Source organism: Rhinichthys klamathensis, unplaced genomic scaffold, assembly GCF_029890125.1.
Source record: "Rhinichthys klamathensis goyatoka isolate OS25496 unplaced genomic scaffold, OSU_Roscu_1.1 h1tg000109l_1, whole genome shotgun sequence".
Taxonomy (NCBI): Eukaryota; Metazoa; Chordata; class Actinopteri; order Cypriniformes; family Leuciscidae; genus Rhinichthys; species Rhinichthys klamathensis.
In genome coordinates, this window is record NW_026606647.1 from 317,280 (window position 1) to 338,397 (window position 21,118).

At 38.9% G+C, this 21,118-nt stretch overlaps 1 protein-coding gene across 10 annotated transcripts in view; it reads left to right on the top strand.

The window, feature by feature from the left end:
* foxp1b (forkhead box P1b) overlaps window positions 1-21,118 on the top strand; it is a 199,016-nt gene that overhangs the window by 151,578 nt on the left and 26,320 nt on the right. For 7 of the 10 annotated variants that reach the window (XM_056253693.1, XM_056253698.1, XM_056253694.1 and 4 more), the window contains 4 exons: window positions 3,537-3,674; window positions 4,544-4,636; window positions 9,869-10,010; window positions 16,670-16,862. In XM_056253693.1, coding sequence (XP_056109668.1) covers window positions 3,537-3,674; window positions 4,544-4,636; window positions 9,869-10,010; window positions 16,670-16,862 — 566 coding nt within the window. Of the gene's footprint in view, window positions 1-3,345; window positions 3,366-3,536; window positions 3,675-4,543; window positions 4,637-9,868; window positions 10,011-16,669; window positions 16,863-21,118 lie in introns of those variants that run through there. The other 3 variants (XM_056253697.1, XM_056253699.1, XM_056253702.1) reach the window with 2 other exon arrangements.

Here is a 21,118-nt window from a genome sequence, read left to right on the forward strand (position 1 = left end):
TTTTTTTATTGATTTTAAATATTGGTCTTTTTGTTACATTGACCTATTTTATGTTTTTTTTTTTTTTTTTTTACATTTACATTTTCTTTTTGTTATATTTACCTTCTTTAGCTTTTTGTTTTTTTGTTAACATTTTTTACTTTTTTATCTTTTTTTTTTCATTTTAAAACATTAGTGGACGCTTTCACAGACTAGGCTTAAACCTAGTTCCAGACTCAAATGCATGTTTGAGCTGTTTTAACTGAAAGCAACTTGCACTGACATATCTTAAAATATGCCAGTGCCATTGTTTTGTCTCAAGATTCACACCAGTAAGGTTTTTTGGGTTTTTTTTTCTTAGGCACCTTTATAAAAGCTACTTGAATGTCCTAATTGAACTAAGGCCTAATCCTGGCTTAATCCAAGTATCACTTGTACAACTTGGCCTAAGTATCAGGTTCACTTATTATTAATTTTTGCACATTGCAGATGTTTGCTTGTGTTGGCATGTGAATGTTGAGTGTACTGTGTGTGTGTGTAGTTTGGGTAGGGCCTGTGGACAGCAGGCCTGCGCTAGCACATTGCCTACAGTCACATAGCAGCTGTTTGAGTATGTTTCACTTTCTGTGTGTTAATGTGCTACACTCACACCTGGCCTACCTACACCTCTTTCTAGTGAAATTCATAACCGTCAGCTTTCTTAAGCATGCTCACTTTTCTTATCTCCTAACTATTCTTTCTCTCTCTTTCTCAGCAAACAAGTTTTGTGCTCTTTAAAACTGTCCACATGACAGCTGAAATATGCGTTCATAAAATTCCTATCTCGTTTAACCAGATATATGCTTTATCTCATAGCGCCTTCATTATGAGACGAGTTGAAATATGTATTTGTTCTTTCCTCACCTCTTATCAAGCGATGTGGCCATTTACCGCAATTCATAATAATAATTTCATTCCGCACACTTCCACAATTACGGCCAGAGGAGAAGAGCGAACAGCTCTGAGCAGTAAGCAGTGGTATCCCTCACTCCTCTTAAGTGCTGCTGATATAGTGGCCAGGATGATATTTTTCAGCTGAAGTGCTTCTCTTCTGCGGCAGGCCTGTCTTAAAGAGATTCCAGCTCATTCACCAGCGGATTAAATGCTAGTAGTTACAATGATCAATAGGTTAAGAGGAGGCCCATCCCTCTCTCCACTAATGACCTCAGTGGTAATGGGCAGTAAAATGTGAGCTGTAATAGCCTTTCCGCTAGAGCTGAGGTTTGGTAGAAGTGGACACACACACACACACACACACACACACATGTTCATGCAGTAAATGAGGGTGTGAAGCTGGTGTCAGTGTGTCTGTAAGGTGTGGATATAAAGGGTTTAATTGGAACAGGCTGACATTGTAATTTTTCGTGTCCTGAGAAGTTAGTAAATGTTTAGTTGTTAGTTTTTTACAAAGCGTTTACATTTTACATTAGATGTTTAAAAGGATTTATTTGGTTGTTGGAACTGAAAAGTAGATTTATTTTAAAATGTTTATTTTGGTTTCGAGAAACGTTCCACCCTTCACAAAAAATATAAGAAGTTAAATTGGTAACACTTTACTATAAGTAGCCTAATCATTTGTTAACATTAGTTAATTTATCATGAACTAACAATAAGCAATACATTTGATGCAGTATTTATTTATCTTTGTTAATGTTAGTTAATAAAAATACAGCTGTTCATGTTAGTTCAAAGTGCATTAACTAATGTTACTAAATACAACTTTTGATTTGAATAATGTTTGTAAATGCTGAAATTAACATTAACTAAGATTAATAAATGCTGTAGAAGTGTTGTTCATTGTTAATTCATATTAACTAAAGAGGAAACCCAAAAATTAAACATTTATGAACATTTTACAAGAAAAAAAATGAAATATAAATTGTCCAAATCAGCAAATCCATTTTTTTGCTGAGTGTAAATGTTTGTTCATATTTTCTGTTGAAAATTTAAGTGTGATAAAAAAAAATTTAAAAAAAAAAATGAAACATCCAAATTGGCAATTATAAATTGGTAAGGATTTCATAGTCAAGTATAAATGTACAAACGTGCATCTGGTGTTGTCTGTGTGTTTTAGCTCGTATTGTCTCACCACCCGTCTGCCTCTCTGACCTTCAGAATAGTTCATCAAAATTAGTGGCGCTGAGAAATAAGGACATGAGGGCATAATGACTGTGAAATGAAGAAATCAAGGGGTGCAGCCTATGCAAATGGTGCGCTAAGCCAAGTGAAAAATGGGCCGCATATTAAGACGTACCAGCCGTGTGTTCAACTTTGATTCCAAGCACCACATATCCATTTTGGTGATGAGTTTAACAAGTTCAACCCCGTCTGTGTGACATTGCATGTGTTTAAGAAGTTCCTTCAAGGTGTTTTGTTTTTTGTTGTTATATTTAGATTAGTTTGAAATAGGCGGAGGCAATGTGACAGCTAGCCCCTCCCCTTACACACTCATTTACATTCATCAAGACGTGACAAATTCAAACGCGTGTCAGCGGTTCTGAATCACAGATGCAATTGGGGTAACCTTGGTGAAGGAAGACTGTCGCCCTAATGTCTGGCCAATCAGGAGCAGATGTGAGACATGCTTCTGCGATCTCGCACACGCTTGCTAAAACACGCTGGGGATATGTGTTAACAGTTGCAAATGCCCGCCGCTATCAAGTTCAGCACAGACTTGGTTTGTCACCCAATGTCACAAAGGAGATTTTAATGGCACGGTGTATCAGAGAAAGGCTGACACTGAGAGACACGCGTGTACTGTATTCACACAGCCTCTTCTCTAATTAAAGACCCTCTCAATGTCATCACACGCCATTTTCTTTTACGCCCATAATATGTGTACCCTTTTTATTCCACTTAGGCTTGTTTGTGTGCCCTTAAATGTGTTGTTTTGATATATTTTTTTAGAGAGGGACATTTTTTTTTTCTGTACTTCCGAACTAACAAAGAACACAGTCGACAACACATCCTGCATTGACACAATTCCATTCGTGTTAATTGATATTCAGCGATTTTAAGTTTACGTACGCAACAAAACGGTACACCGTGAGAGTTGTGACCCATTTTAGTGAAGTATCGCAGGGACAAGAAGCTTCACGCTGATGAAGAGGGGGGAAAACAATCATGAAAAAAAATGAAAATACAAAACGTATTCAAACAGTCACAAGCAAAACATGGACAGCACTCCAGAATAATGGCCAGTGGCCTTGTCTCTGGAGTGGGACGTTTGGTGATGGGGGACGCTGTGTGTGTGTGTGTGTGTGTTAGGGTTTTCTCTTTGTATCTGTCAGTCTCCCATCAGTCAGCAGCTTTGGCTTCTCATATCACTGGTTCTGAAAGCTCCTCAGGTGGGTTTTTTTGAGAAACAGATCTTGATTTCCTAGCACATTCATCTGGTGACAAGCTACTGATAAGACATTTGACACGTTATCTTTAGTGTATGTATTGTGAGTACGTTTTATGTGATTATCCAATTGCCATTGTATTCTTATGTCCGTCCTCTTTCTGTGTTTGTGTAGGTCCCAGTTTCTGTTGCTATGATGACACCACAGGTCATAACTCCTCAGCAGATGCAGCAAATCCTCCAACACCAAGTTCTGAGCCCCCAGCAGCTCCAGCTGTTACTGCAACAACAACAAGCACTGATGTTACAGCAGGTACTTGCCCTCGTTCTGTTATACCGGATATATTCCTTCCGTTTGAATGTCTCAAATATTACTCGGGTTTAAACGAACACTATGACATTACAAGAATTCTAATTAAATAATAAGCCATGAGGATCCTTGCATCACGATGTGAAGCGGAGTTCAATAAATAATCTGAATAAACAATTTGGAATATAATATATTAAGATATTATGTATTATAGTCATAATCTATTATAATAGTATATAATATATTATAAAATGGCAACAGCAATTAACAACTAATAAATTCCTAATTGCCCTACAATTAGTTCCTTTCTCTTTTAATGTATCAAACATACAGTAATTCCTCTTTTTCAACTGGCTTAACTGTTGCTCAGTCTATGTGACAAACCCAGAGGAGTAGTCATACATGTAATAGTGAAGCAATAAACACAGTTTGGTAAATCTGTGACATGTGACTCGAAGAATTCCACACACACTGTAGGTTAGTTCCTCCTGGTTCTCGGTAAATTTGAGTTTTGAAAGTTGTGAAATGTAAAGGTTAAATATCATGAAGAACAGGATTTTTTATGTGGGTTTGAACCAAGAGGAATGTGTAGACAATCTCGCAAATGTTCACAGCGCAAAACTTCTTCCTTATTCCCTTTCATTGTTATTCAATGTGATTTAGAAATGACCAAAAAATAGTATTATGCCACACATATGTTAATGTTGAAGATTTGAGGTATTTTACAGTACATTACTCTTTTAATTCTTAGGATCATAGTAGAGGAAATAATCTCTTTTGTAACATAATACTTGGTCTTCAGGAGAAAATAAATAAAACACAGCAGAAATACAGAAGAGGCATCTTTAATTTATGACTCTGTGATTTTGCAGCAGCAACTCCAGGAGTTCTACAAGAAACAGCAAGAACAACTCCACCTTCAGCTCATCCAGCAGCAGCATGGCAGCAAACAGCAGAGTAAAGAGGTATGCTGACTGCATTACTTTACACACACTCACTCAGCCCTGGTGTTCATTACCTGCCCCCAGTGCATCAAGCAGCTGTTTCCCACCAACACAAGTACAAAATCATTCCAGTGCCTTGGTGTCATCTTATTTTTGAGTTGAGTTGACAATGGGAAGAACCCTGTCCTTCTCTTGTATTTCTGCTCCGCGTCCTAACCAACCGCAACACTATAATGCAATAAGCACTAAAATCTTCTTTAATAATTCATTAATTTGAGTTCTTGTTCTAACCAGTCCCAAGATAAAACATTGATCTATTTGTGTGACGTCGCCCCTGCGTTATAATCTCATTGGTCCAAAATAATGCTCTATATCTAAAATATACACTAGATTTGAAAAAATAAATAAATAAAAACAGTAATACTGTGATTAAAATTTAAAATAACTGTTTTCTATTTTAATATATTTTGAAGTAATGTATCCCTGTGATGGCTAAGCTGAATTTTCAGCAGCCATTACTCCAGTCTTTAGTGTCACATGATCCTTCAGTGTCACATGGTCCTCCATCCTGATTTGCTGATTTGGTGCTCATTTCTTATTAGTGTTGTGCTGCTTAATTTTTTTTAATAGAACAGTTCAAAAGAACAGCATTTATTTGATGAAGTCTTAAATATCGCTCTTGGCGAAAAACATTTATTAATTTATTTCCTCCTTCTTTTTTTTTTAATTGGCCTAAATTTTTTTTGAGTGGTAGTGTTTTTTGATTGGCTGTTATTGTGATGCTTCATATTCCACGTTCAGTGTCCGAGGACAAAAAACAAAAAAAATACACGTTGTTAAAGCTGGCCCAGTATTTGTTCTCTGTAGTTTTCCATGCTTATTTGGCAATTTTGTCACCGTAAAAGATAACGCTGCGGAGGCGGTTAGCTCTCTTCCAAGATGGCGACACCGCTCTTCCTAATCTTCCTTTCCTTAAATCAATCTGAAAGTACTTATTTGCCAAAATATTTAATAAACAAAACTTTTTGGAGAATTTCAATGGTCATTGCGATTCTGCATAGATCCTTTTTATAAGTTGTCTGTGTATATTTATATAAATGTACTATATGAACCGATTGAAGAGCACGTGAGGTTTCTCCGTTGACAGAAATACGGCACAGCACAGTTGTAGTATATCTGAAGGGTTCTACCTCTTTCTCTCTCTCTTCCTTCATTTTAAGGCCGTATCACCAGCTGTGTTTCTGGCTGCTCTAATGACAGCAGGATAAGGCAATGCTCTGGACAAAAGAAGCGATTATTGTGCGGTCAGAAGCAGTTCAAAGACAATCAGAGTTTCACTTCTTAACTTCCCCACTGAGAGCTTCGTTCTGTAACCGGAGAGAGCGTATAAATGAAGGCGAATGTTGTAAAACACACACACACACACACACAGCCGTACACACACTTTCACATGCTTACTTCAAAGTCCCCCAGCTCGCTAATTAATGAACTGGGGGCTTTAGTTTGGACAAGTTGTGGTGCGTTGCCTCCATAAATCAATGCGACAGGACTGTTTCTCTTGCCTCTGACAGAAGCTGTCACTCTTTCTCTCTCTCTATCTCTCTTTCCCTCTCTCTCATGTCAGAAGGACAGATGAGGGGAAGGGGACTCTAGAATGGGAGGGGGGTTGAAAAAAGGAGGGTGGCACCGTCAAAAGGAGAAACAATTGATCAGCTGAATGGAACGTGACGAACAGGAAGGAAAAACACCATTTTAAAGAGTATTATGTATGATCACAGGAATTTGATGCAGCCCTCGAGAGGCTCTCCTCCGTCTGTGCGTGTTTTTCTCTCTCACGCGCTCCCTCTCCCTCCCCCCCTCCTTCGGCTTTCTCTCGCGCAGCCATCAAAAGCTGGAATACGAATTGTTGCAGCGACTCCCCCCACGGGGGTCAGACAATAACCCCCCGCTGCTGCTTTGTGCCTCTTTTATTTAAAAGACAACAAAATTTCTTAGGTTTTCAAAGATTTTTAACTTTGGATTGGAGGCGAGGCAATAAAAGGGCCTGCCAGCGTCAGTCTGGATCATGTTGTCATCTGCTCTATTCTCGCCTCTCTCGCGTGCCACTCCGTGTTAACCTCCCATTCGCTATGCCAGGCTGGCGTTAGGTTAGCGCTCGTGCGATGAGGAAGATCTCAAGCGGCCAAGGCCATCCTTCAGGGTGACGTACAGATGAAAATAAACACAATTTATGATACGGTTCAATTTGTTAGCATACTTTTACATAATTTGTTAATCTGAATATTACACTAATAAATGCTGTAAAACGATATACCTTATGCACAAATAAATTAATTTGTAAAGTATTACCAAATTTTTTTTTTCAATTATAGTCGGCATGAAACGGAAGTTGCAATTTGCCTTTTCTTCTCTATTGTGACTTATCCGAGTGAAATTGCTTCTCAAACGAAATAAAATGTAGGGCGGGACTTGATTTTTCCATTGGGATTTCATGGACTGCCCTCTCACGGGTGTACATGTCATAAGAGAAGAGAAGAAATGCCTTTGCAAGGGGGGCAGAGGAAGTTATTTTGATTAAATTTAAAAATATTAAATTTAAAATATTTAAATGATGTGCTTGGATAAATTGGTTGTCATATTCCATAAAAAAAAAAAGAATTGTCCATTTTGATTTCATAATGACTTAAAAGACAATTTATTTTATTAATAAAGGTTTTTATGTGCACAATTCACAGTATTAAAAAACATGTTCATTTTCATAGTCTTTCGTAAAAAATATGTTTCTCCACCTTTGAACCTTTTAATGTGATTTAAAGGTAGATTATATATTATATATGGACTGATTTATCCATTTAAAAACAGTAATTTATGGACTTTTTGCTTTTAATTGTCAGGATAATGAAATAAAAGTCAAGGATAATGTGATCAGGACATGACCCAGACCTGACCCTGCTTCTCTGTGGGAGCACCACAGCGTGCATATGTTGTGCTACCGCTGCGCCAAAGCTCTGACCATTGACATTAAAGCATTTGTATGTTTAAAGCCTCGTGATCAGGGTTAGAGTGGAGAGAGAGAGAGAAAAAGAAACAGACCTTTGACAGGCGGGTGAGGATGGGTGGACCATGAATGAGAGTGGAAAAAAGAGCAAGCACTTTATCAGGCTGTTTCAGATCTGTTCTGGGTCTAAAGGTTGACCTGTCCGCGCCTGTGCTGCGGGACCTTTTTTGTGCGCCTTCTGTTTGGAGAAGTAAACACAAAGCGAAGCATCCTGTGTTTGGGAAGAGGGTGCGGCACACAGCTTGGCAAAGCCACGTTTGCGCTTTAATGTACCAACAAACACGTGCACACACAAACACATGACCCCCCTCAGTGTCCGGTTTTTCACCGCGGGTCCATCAGAAACCTTAAGAGGAACGTCCCGTGATTATGGCTTATGTTTAGTCGTTGTCACGATACTGTCATAATGCATAGAGGAGGTCATAAAAAACAGTGTTAGCATTGAAAGGGTTCAATAGCCCTGTATCTCCATAACATCGCCCATTAGTTTTGACTGAGGGGTGATTGGGGATGTTAGATAATTTCCTCCCATTTATCGTCCTGACGACGCAGCAGTTTGTTCGCCCAATTCCTCCCTCTCCTTCTGTCTTTCAACACCCTCTTTTCCCTGTTTCCCTTCCACTTTTACTAACTCACTCCCTTCTTCCTCTCAAAATTCCCCCAGTCTTTTGGCACCTTCCTTTCTCTCTATACTCAGTTCCATCTATCCAGATGTGAGGGTGTATATTACTGTAAGACACTGAACACAAACGTCCTCACAAAATGATTTAAATTGCAATGCATTTCATGATTAAAAAATCAGTCAATTCAATAAATTGTTTGGCCTAAACATCACATGTAGATAAATGTGTTAAAATGCATTAATACACTAACTTTTATAATGTACAATGCATTAATGAATACAAAAAACTAATGGAAATGAAATAATATTGAGATTAATCAATGACTATGTTTACATGCAACCGAATAATCTGTTAGTAATCGGATTGGCGGATTAATCGGACTGAAAAGCCTTCACGTAAACACCTTAATGATCAGAATTAAATTTTGATTGGATTGGAAGGAGTGGTTAATTCCTTTTCTAATCCGATCGATAGGACGTGTAAACACTTGATCGGATTGAAAAGAGAAACTAGAAAGTACTGTGCACGTGCAATGTAGAAATGGCATAATGACGTATGACCCATGGAACGAGCTCTTGTAGTTGTTGAATGTAGTGTCTCCTGGCTACCACTCATCATCTGTGAAGTGGAGCAGGACATCGTCCCACCAGACTCTTTCCTAACGGTTAATGCGCTCGCTGTCTCCTAATTAGGACCAATAATAGATAAATATCAAGTCTGCTGTTTAAAACAAAGAAAATAGCAATGTTGGAGAATAGTATGTGCAAACAGTGGGAAACTCTGTATATTCATGCAGTGTGCGCATGTCAAAAACTCAATTCCGATTTGAAGCTTGTGACATTTAAACGCGCTCATCAACCCGATCACTTTATTTAGCATTCATGTAAACACTACGTTCGGATTCATCAATTCAACAAAAGTTGTGCATGTAAACATAGCCAATTGAAAATATCAATGAACTGAACCTTTTGTAAAATGTTACCTTTTTTAACAATTAAAAACATCATGAAATTAAAAATGACCCTGTTTATTTTATGCATAAATGTTTTAATGTCCACAATTCATTTTATTATATTTTTTATAATTGCATCACACTTGATACAATGGCTTGATAAAATGAATCACAAAATATAAATGTATAAAATTGGCACATACACTGCTTAGCTCTCCTCCTATTGGACGGTTGCCCTGTTACTTCACACCCCTGATTTATCCAAAGGAGACACCGGTTGGCTCCCCTGGCTCTGCACTAACACGCTGCTGAATATTAAGGAGCTCTTTTCAGTCACAGGTTGTTTGCGGAGTTATGAATGGCCATAATTAAAATCCTGTGGCTCTTATTAGGAATGATTAACAACATTTCATTATTTGTCACGAGCCTCCCCGACTCCTCGTTAATTAAGAGGGTGCGGGAATATGGGAATGTACCTGTCCGTGCCTGTTTGTGTGTGTATGTGTGTGTTTATCAGCCCTGAGTGAATAAGTATGTTTGTGCACGTGTTGACATAATTGTTTGTGAGAGCGAGGATGATATGTAGACCCCTCATCCTTTCTCCGTCTCTCCCTCGGCAGGTGTCTGCGCAGCAGTTGGCGTTCCAACAGCAGCTGCTCCAGGTTCAGCAGCTCCAGCAGCAGCATCTCCTGAGCCTGCAGAGACAAGGGCTGCTGTCCATTCAGCCCAACCAGACTCTGCCCCTGCACTCCCTCACTCAGGGTAAGAACAAGCACATCTATCACCCCGCAAGGGGATATTCACACTGAGAGCAATGGGAATTGCTGACAAATATCTTATGAAAAGTGCAAGGAAATTATTCACAAAATTACAAGGTGGTTTTTCATCAGCCTCCTAGAAAATATCACTACTTTTCACACCGCTTGCCTGCAACGGCTTTTCTGTTTCCCTTTTTCTCTTTTTTAAAATTTATTTATAGATTGTAACATCTGTGTAAAAAAAAATGAGGATCCGTAGGGTTTCATTTTTGGGAACCATAGGGATGCAATATGTATGTATTGATTTTTAATATCTATTATTTTTTGCTAAATGCGGGGTGGGGGGAACAATGGCCAAGATTGGGACAACAAAACATTTTCAAAAGATTAACTACGAGAAAATATCACTTTGTTATGCATGTAAATGTGTGAGGAAAAACATGTACACACACATGAAGAGGTCTAGGAATAAATAGTTTTGTGCAGGGAAAGGTTTTGCACTTTTGAACATTTTACACAAATGTACTAAATTAGACCACATATTGCTCTTTGAGAGAATAGGCCTTTATGTTCTCTTTGCATTATAGTTTCTGTTGCTTTTCTCTTTTAGAATGAGAAAATGTGTCCTAGATTTTCACTCTTCCATTGAATTATAACCTTTATTTTACCAGGAAAGAAGCACATTGAGATTAAGAATCTCTTTTACAAGAGCGTCCTGGCCAAAACTGACAGACACAGCACGTTTGAGTGTAACAAATAACATCCAACAATACATACACATATATATACACACACAAGGAACTCTAATAAAATTTCAATATCAAATACATAACTAGCTGAAACATCTACAGCCCGATGTTTCATTCTCCAGATCATTTAAAACTATTTTAAAATACATATACTATTTGAATACATATATCTCTGATATATGTACATTACAAATATCTCTGTTTTATCTCTATTGTCTTATGTTGGCTCCTCGTCAGCCCCTAAACATACTAGCACCATTGTTTTCTAACTTCAACCCACTAAACTAGTCAAAGATTAATCACTTCACAAGCAGTCAGTGAGTCAAAAGGTGTTTTTCCAGGAGGTGTATTGCTTTATTTTCCTTGTCATGTTTACTTAAGGAGCAGCAACAGAATAAAGACTGCATTCATATCAGTTTTGTTTTGAGTTTTGTTTTCTTTCTTTCAAAAACTGACTGTACTCTCTCCGGCTAAGACAAACAAGCCCATAACAAGATAAGGCTCTATAAAGGCTGGGGAGGGGGGTGCTTGGGTAACACGCAAATACAAACTGTGTTTGTTTAGTCTTGTTATTGTTTGATCAGGGCATAGTCGGAAAGCTGAGCCACTCCACATACCCACGTTGCCCTGGGGCTGGGCGAGGCGATGCTTTACAATGCGAAGCCATAGGCTAGTGTCAAATAGAAGGCCATCTCATTGAAGAACAATTTTATTTATTTAACAAGTGATTGAATGACATCTCGAGCAGTCGTTATCCAGGGAACATGGCAAGCATGTAATGGCCAATCAGAGGGCAGTAATGAAAAACACAGAGAATACATGCTGTTGTTCTTCTGCAGAACACAAGATATTGTATAGATATATAATACGTTTACTTGGCAGTAAAGGATAGATTATTTCCTAATTTCCTAGAACCTGTCTGTCTAGTATTAATCTGATTGAATAACTGTAATAGCCCGTGGCAGATTCCTTGAATTGGTGGTTAAGTGTTAAAACCAAAAGTGGTGGTTAAAGCCAGAGTACAAAATAAACTTTTGCCCAATTTCATTAGCCAATTTTACATTTATTTAAAGTTTAGGCTTTTGATTTTTCTATTCATCAATATAATCAGATGTGTTTCTTCTGTGTGTGCGTCTTTGCCTCTAACTAGCAGCGTTTCTTGTCAAACCTCAGTCGGAGATGTCCTACAGGTCGCCTGGCACAGTGACTGGTAAAATTGGGCCCAAATTTGACTGGCATAGGGGGTAATTTCATACCCTGATTAAAAAACTTGTCAGTATGTGTTTGTGTGTCCTGCACATTTTCTGCTTCACTGTTAAAAGTTATTGATGACCTTTTTTTCTTTCACACTCCACTGCATTCTTTCATGCTCCAGCAGCCCAGTTTTCCATTCGCAAGATATAATCTACAATATTCAGTAGTTAGCTAAGTAGTTAGCATTGGTGTGATAAGTTATGTTACCTCCTTATGTGTGCGTGGTGATTATGTGCTTGGGCAAGCTACTAAGTAAGATTACTCGGCCAGCAACATGGGCTGAAATTGGCTTATTTATTAGACTCTGACTTTGATGCGTGAATAAAATCTTTTTACATCACGGCTTCACGTTTAATGTACAGGCACATCCAGTCATTTTCTACCCGATTTCTACCCTGTTTACAAGCGTGCTATCTAGCTCTCTGGCACGGCGCAGACATCTGAGATATCACTTATTTGACTTTTTGACTTTGAAGTTTTGGAGAGGGTCAGCTGAACGTCTGCTATGAATTAGAACAATGTGTTTGAGGAGATGAATATCATAAACGGGGTCCAGAGAGAGAAAATAACAGAGGACTTAGCAGTGTGAGTTACAGAGTGAGAAAACAAACAGAGCAGATGAATATTCAAGAAAGGCAGAGAGATGAGGTGTATTTGGTGGAGTAAAACCAGTTCTGGCTTCTTTACTTGTCCCACGTACACAATGCAAAGTTTTAGAAACAACCATATTAGAATATGGTGTGAATCCCCTAAATTGTCATTCTGAGTATGTACGCAATACAGGAGTCACTCCGGATTCTGATAGTTGAAACAAAAAAAATGTTTGTGTCCTTTTGAGATATAAATATAATATAGCCTAAAAAAGTTATTTTTAGTGACTTGAGTTTTGTTTTATTATTTTTTAAACACTTAGGTGCAAATTTGTTTTAATTTATCTTTTTTTGAATGAATAAATCGATAGGGATCCATTGTTGACATTTTGACTAAATTGCTGACTAAATCCATCCAATTTAGCTGAAATTGGGAAAAACATTCCTTCGTGGTACATGAGGTTAAACCTTTTCTTGAATACATTTGCTTTCACTCTTGTAAATAACTCAACTTTGTGTGAACAGAATGGGATTAGGCAGAAGAGTCCTGGTTGTCTACATTGTGGCTGCCGGATTTGTGTTTGTACCTCATTTTCCACTATTAGCGCGCTCTCGTCTAAATCTGTGCTCTCCTACACACACGTTGTGAATCCCTCAAGTTCTGGAGTTCATTCTCATCCCCAGCCGCACATTAGTTGTCAAGTTGTCCAGTCAAGGGCCACAGGACACCGACAAGACAAATTTGCCACTAATATGAAAGCAGCGAATGTGACCAGGCATGATGCGCGATGTGCGCTCAGACCCATCAGGGGACTCCGGCCCCTCGTCCGGCCTCGCTGGCAGTGATTGATCGGCTGGCAGTGTGGCACTGTTTAATAGCTTCTGTAGCATTAGGGAGGAACATATTTTAGGCCTAAGGGCTGCATATCGAAGGCCCCAGTGATCATAACCCCTTTAACAGGAGGGAGAGAAGATCTCTGCCTCACAGAACAATAAACTAATAGTAGTGTCAGTTTGCCCCCAGTGGTGCCGTGGCAGTCTCATCGAGGAAGACGTGGTCACTGATTTCCGCGGCCCCAGTGCGCGACAGCATTTTTTACCGGGCTGCTGATGGGCCACAACTAATGTGGTTGTGAACCTTAAATCAACTTTCCGCTTGCTCGAACACGGTCACCAGGGTACCGGGGTACAAGGACAGGAAAAGGTTGAAGCGAGAGTTCGGGGCCCCTGTCTGGGTGTCGCCGCTACCTGCTGCGGTAAAAATTGAGTTGCTTCGCCGGCGATCAGTCAAACGTCTCAATGACATCCATTTTTTAAAAGCGCAAGCGTGTATCTTTGGCTTTTAATGAGAGGAGGTGCGGTGTTGAAAAATGACTTTAGGGCCGTTAAAGCGATCTGGAGTTTGCAAGACGGATTTAAGGACAAAGAACTGTTTTAATGCTATGTGTTATCTGCGAAATGTTACATCCATCATCGGCTACTAAATGAGGATAATGCTGTAACATTTGCCAGATTGGTTGAGAGGTCATGTGAAGATATATGCAGACAGTTTTGGGAGATGCATCTATGAAAAAGATAGATACGGGATATAAACCAAGGCTTAGAGTGAGATTTAGACCTGCAGAGGAAAAAGGCTTATATGGGGTGTCAGACACAACAAGACAGCTTCGTCCCACTCTGTTACCCCTCTCATCAGCTCCCCTCCCCCCTCCGGCTTGGATTCGTTTCAGTAAACAGTGGTGTCGGGGTCACCTGGACTTGTGGGTAATTGAGGGAGAGTGGGCCGCCCTGTCAAGCACGTCGGCTAAAAATACATCGCACACTGTCACTGCGCTCCAAGTGGGGGGAAAATGATTGTTCTCCTCTATGTCCAAACCCAAAAACAATCACCAGCGCCATGACCTTCTTGAATCCACACGGACAAGTTTTCCCTCCCTCACAATGACAACAGCAAAGACAAAAAAACAAGCAAGTCGATACCTTCGGACACCGCCGTCAGAGTTTCATGAGGACGTTAAAACACTGCAAGATGGCACAAAAAAAACCAAGGAAGCTAGAGATGCCACGTGGCACGTGGGAAGGTTATTGATTCGTCCTGCAATAATTTCCGCTGGCTCTTTTATATGCAAACGATCTTGTGCGAATTTATGGCAGTCCTACCAGACTCATTTCACAGTTTTTAGTCTCTCTCGCTCGGTCTCTTTGTCTCTCTCTCTCTGGAGTCTTAGCCGCCTCATTAGCTTACTGTTCTCCATTACTGACATAATTAAAATCTTTAGTAGCTTATCAAATTAAAAATATTTTCTGCTGATCGTATTGAGATCTTCACCTCGCCGTTATTTTGCCACAACAGGAATAAATTAAGACTAAGCGATTCTTGCACAAATGCATTGCGCTGGAGCGCTTGAAAGAGGCCACTTCTGGTATCTGTAAAGAGAATTATTATGAGGGAGAGAATGAGAGAGAGACGGGGGAGGAGGAGGGAAAACAAGGAGATGAATGAAGATAACCAAGACAAAAATTGCTCTCCATTTGCTTTCACTCATTTCGAAAATCGATTTAATTGTGATGTTAAGCGATTGATCCCCCACCGCCCAAAACAGCCCCTTCCTGTTTAATTTCACAAAACATACCAAGAAATGTATAAAGTCACACAGTGGGTGCGATTCATTCAGCGTTCCATTCACATGACCTATTCCTGAAGCAACATAATGGTAGTCAGATGTGTCCAAATGTGTTTGTGTGTTTCTGTGTATATATTTATATTATACACTATTGTTCAAAAGTTTAAGGTCAGATAGATTTTTTTTTAAAGAAAGTATCATTTTTATTCAGCAAGGACACATTAAATTGATCAAATGTGACTGGACAGACTTTTATAATGTTGCAAAATAAATAAATGCTGTTGTTTTAGACTTTCAAGTTCTCAAAGAAGACTGAAAAAAAGATTATCGGTTTAAACAAATGTATTAAGCAGCACAACTGTTTTCAACATTGAAGTGACACTGAAGACTGGAGTAATGGCTGCTGAAAATTTGCCATCGCTAAAATAAATTACATTTTAAAATGCATTTAAATTAGAAAATCTATTATAAATTGTAATCCTTTTTCACAATATTACCATTTTTACTGTATTTTTTTAATCAAATAAATGCAGACCTGTCAAGCATAAGAGACTTCTTTCAAAAACATTAAAAAAAATCTTACCAAAGTGGTTGTGTGTGTGATGTGAAAAATGATATTATTTAATATGGAAATTTAACAAATATAATTCATAGCTTTGATATTTAACACTTCTAAATATAAGGGAGGTCCTTGGCCACTCCAATGGGCTAATTTCATTGTTAGTCCTTTCTAATTCTCAGCCTGCTAGCGTTGAGTTGTACAGTCAGCTACATGAAACACTTTGCGTATGTGGGTGTGCATGTAAGTGTTTGTGTGTGTCTGTCACAGAATTGAGGCAACATCTTGTCTTCAAGCCATTTTTCTTCCCACTTATCTTCTTCTCTCTTTTTTCAAAGGACGTATGAGCCGCAGTGTGCTTGACTTGTTAAATGAGGTTTAAGTCGTCTGTGTCAATTGGAGGCGGTGCAAAACTTTAAGCATTTTGCACATTAACATGCTTTCGAGAGTATTACCCTGGGGGCTTGTTCGTTCTTTCAGTTTCTCCCTCTCTCTCTCTCATGGAGAGGGATGTTTTTGTGGTCTTGTTTTGTGTGTGTGAGAAAGAACTGGCTGACTTCCTTGTCAGAGAAATAATGGTGATTATTCAGATTTCATGCCTTGTCTGTATGTTAATTATTTACTTCAAGCATGAAATGTGCGTGAATGCCAGGGAATTTTTGTACACAAACACGCTTCGCAAAGCACGTACGGGGAAAAGCGCGAGAGAGAGAGAGAGAGAGAGAGAGAGAATGGCAGAGCGAGAGGGCAGGCGCTGCGTATCAGCCTGTAGTGGAATAATTAATGCCCCCTTTTGTTTACTGAGCCCTTGTTTTTTATTTAATTATGCCATGAGTAGAACCAGATTAGCTGTTAATTGATTTAATTATCCAATTTGTTTGTGGCAGGCATGATTCCAGTCGAACTGCAGCAGCTGTGGAAGGAGGTGACAAACAGCTATGTGAAGGAGGAGAACAGCGCGACCAATAACGGTCACCGGGGTCTGGACCTGTCGTCCCCCTCCCCCGTTCCCCTCAAAAACCACAACCAGCATGGATCCACCAACGGCCAGTACATCAGCCACTCGCTTAAGAGAGAGGGGTAAGATCGCACAGCCATTAACCTGAGATTTGGGGAGATTTGGAGGAGAAGAGTTTGAGGTCACTTTTGGTCGCAGACTTTGGTTTCTTGGCAAATCGGAGCACAGTTTGAGATTTAACTCTTGTTAAACTCTCTATATATTCAGTTGGATTGAGTTCTGAAGGTGGAAATGGCTGCAAGGCAAGCCGAGTTGATGGACAGGTACCAATAGGGCATTTCCTGCAAATGAATTGTAATTTATTGCCTCTAAGTACCTTGGAATTTTCCTTAAGGACCGGGCCTGTCTACTCAATCCTGTTCATCAGGGAATTCCAGTCATACACCTAAGAGAATGGTGCTGTTAGAAAGGTTAGATTACTGTAATGAAATTAAAATTGCTTCCTATCTTTTTTAATTATTACAGAATTACAACAGGCATGGTTTATCTGTATTGCAGTTCAAGGGATATTTTACTTTTTCTGATTGATTTATTTGATTTATTTATGTAGAACTTAAAAAATATATATTTATTCTGCTTCCTATATCTTAAATATCGTAAATTATATTAAATAGTTATATTGTAAATATTTTATATCGGTTTAACATCAGAACAGTTCATCTTTTGCCTAATCAATTCATTTTGTGTGGCAAATAAAGAGCAGTTAATTTAATACAGTAACAGTTGCACAACACAGCACAACTTCGCTAAATACTGTAAAGCCTCTTTAAAGCCCTGACACTTAAAGATTTATTTGGAGGAAGCGTTGCATCACTGTGTCTTTAAGGAAGAGATTAATTTGGTTTATAACACATTTGCTTGTTTTCATGTGCTCAGGCCTGATCTTTGAACCGCTGGTGAGAAGCCTCCAGGCACTGTGAGCTCATTTATTTGTCTCTCTCTCTTTTCACATCTGACTCAGATTTGGCTGATCAAAACCAACGTGTCATTATGAAAGCAATGCGAATGAAAACACATTTAGTGCTGCAAAACAAGCTCTAGCCGAAGGTAAAGGGAGAGTTCATGTACATGTCTGTCTGCTTATGTACTAGTGTAGAGCAGAATGGATTTCATGACAGGTTTGCTCAACGTGTCAGGGTTATTTAACTGCCCATGATGTAACTGATGCTGTAGAGCTCATACAAGCTGCTCTTTCTCTTTCTTTCTTTCTTTTTTTTTCTTTCTTTCTCTCGTTCATTCATTTGTGCCACACAAATAAGAGGCTTGAATCTCTATTGCTTTGTTTTGATGTCAAGTCACCTTCATTTATATAGCGCTTTTTACAATATAGATTGTTTCAAAGCAGCCTTACTGTTTCAAAACAGCTTTACAACGTTAACATGTTGCTACGCTAATGACACAATGCTTTAAGCGTAGAACTTCAACTCACACAATAATGACCGAATGCAGTGATTGGACGAACATTTTATGGTCCTACGCCTTCCTCAGATGAGATATATACATATTTCGACCACTTAACTTAGTGATTTCTATCAGGATGTGATGAGACTCTAACCCTAACCAGTATAGCAAAAATGTTTCTGGAATAAATCGCCTACCCTGAAATATAAGCATTTATAATGAATGTTTCTCTCTTGCACTTTGGATGGATTTTTTACTGAGGTTGTTGCAGTGCATTCTGGGATTGCCTTCTCGATGAATGATACATATAATGCTGCATTAATTGTGTGCATATGTAGTAATATTTCATTAAGGAGCACTTTAGAATTTTTTTTTATTTTTACTTATTTAAAACATCTTTAAAAGTTTTGGCTAACATTCTAACTTTTTTTATTGAGTGGAAAATGTAATTGAAGAAAAGGTTTAAGGATCTACTCTTTAAAACTAGAATGATTGTTTATTGTTTTGTTTTTGCTTTGAAATCATACCAGTGGACAGAAAATTCCCCCTAATTGAATAATTAGGTCTAGGTAGGCAGCTCACTATGTTTTGAAACCGAGAAACTCACTCGTATACTCGCTTGTTCTATTTTAGTTGCTCTTTTTCTCCAGTCTATCAGCCCTTTTCCTCAAAGTGCACAAACATCCAGTCCTCTAGCACCACAACCCCTTTCGTGCCATAGCAGGCTTGAAACACTCAAAAAGACATGTTGGAAAGCTCACTGCTTCTCTCTCCCTGCCTCTCGTTCGGTGTCAGAGATTAAAGAAGACGTCAACAGCAGTTTAGCACCCATGCTGTGAAGAAGGCGTTTTGTAGACTGAGTATCTTAGATCTGTCAGAAAAAAGGAGCAGGTGATCAGCCCTCTCTCTTCCTCCGTTAGCTGCAGCATTAGTGCTAGAAATGCTTCCAAATCATTACTATTCAAATGCAAAGGCAAATTAGAGCGACACTGCTAATAACTTAGCACTTTGATAATTTTCAATGTAGCATTAATATCTTTGTAGTTTTATTTGTAAACATGCTTCATCACACCCAATGGGCCTCCTAGAAAACATAACACTGATTTCTAATCCATCTACGGATTTCCATTGCTCGATGGAATGAAATGTGGACTCCTCGCACACGAACGTTAATGAACTTTTAATTGATGTGGTTTTCCCAAGTCCCTCTTGTCGTGAAACAGGCGGGCGGCTGCACGCTGATGGACTTGCTCTGCTCTAGCTCTCTCAGATTGGTTTACCGCCGGGGTCTTAAACACCGCACAGGCCGTTTCATGTGTCATATAAAATCTGGCCAGTCGCTGCGACGCCTGCAACTAAAACCTTAAGTGCATCCAGCGGCATCATTCACTGTCTTTTCACTTCCGTCTTAAAGGAAGGAGAGAGAAACTCAATCACTCTGTACATGTTTAGACGCGATGCTACCCTGCTTTTAGCAGCCTCCATCGGCTCCCACTGGTGCCTGCACAGAGACATCCACCACATACACACCCAAATATGATAAAAGCCTTCAACGTGTCAGTCAACCCGACCCATCGGCGCTCAGATAAGGGACAAAAAACACTCATGGACCTGTGTGAACCTTTCTAAGGTGATTGAAAATGAGGTGTCGGCTATCTGACCAAAAACCAACAGGCCCATACCTCTTTTTTTTCTAGTCAGGGTCTAAAAGATATGAATGAATATATATATATATATATATATATATATATATATGTGTATATATATATATATATATATATATATATATATATATATATATATATATATATATATATATATATATTAGGGGTGTGACGAGATCTCGTGCCACGAGATCTCGCGAGACTAAATATGACGAGATTTCTCGTCGAGTGAAAAAGCTGTCTCGCGATATCCCCATTAATATTCCACCGCTACACTCACATTCGCCTAAACTATCGTTTTGTTGTTTTTATAAAAAAATAAAAACCATTATAAACTAATGCAAAAGTCTGCTCTGCTCATCCAGCACGAGTTGCCGTTGCAATCAGTGCAGCACGAATCACAGTTCACTGATCGCGTGATGATGGCGGAGGATTCGTTGCGCAACAGACTAAACGTCTGGTAAATGTCTTATCATTTAGAATGCGCGCTCAGCACCGCTGCTCCCTATACGCGCGGTCACGAATTTGTAAGTGAAAGCAAAACACAAGCTCCCTGATGTGCATTTCGCACAAATTAGGCTGCATACATAAAATAATCCGTCTCCCAATACCCATCTCTGGACTGTTTATTTGCGGCTCTGGTCTCTGTTGGCACTGCGAATATTGAGAGAGCACTGTAACGTACAAAGGACAACAGACAAGGGAGGCTCCGTTTCTGAACTTATAATCGGAACGCAAGAACAACTGTAGAGACAAACAGCCTCGTTTCTCTCGGCCTTTTCCGAACTCACCGCATTAACCCTATAACTGCCGGTGCAAAATAAAACCGCAATTTCACAACAATTATAAAGAGTCTGTGTGCTAACTTTGATTATGGTTGCACTCGCACTTATTGTTTGCACTTAATAAGACTAAGAGAAAACAGTTATTTATTTTTGTTATTTATACGGTTTTTATTTCTCTGTTAAATGTGTGTTAAAAGGAGTTCAGTTAGGAGGTCACACACAGCCTCAATCAGAAGTTCTGAAAGCTCTTAAATGTACAGTAAGGTCTGAAGAGACTAATGTGAAATTATACAGGAGAAAAGCCAGTCAATAAAAACCTTTTACAGTGCTTGAATATTGTTTTCTTTCAATGCATTTGATAATTCATACTCATAAAGTAGACCTGAAATGACATGCATTAGAAGATTATTAGTTAAAACATTGAAAAATGCACCTGCATACTATTTTTCCAGCCATGAATTTTGTCAT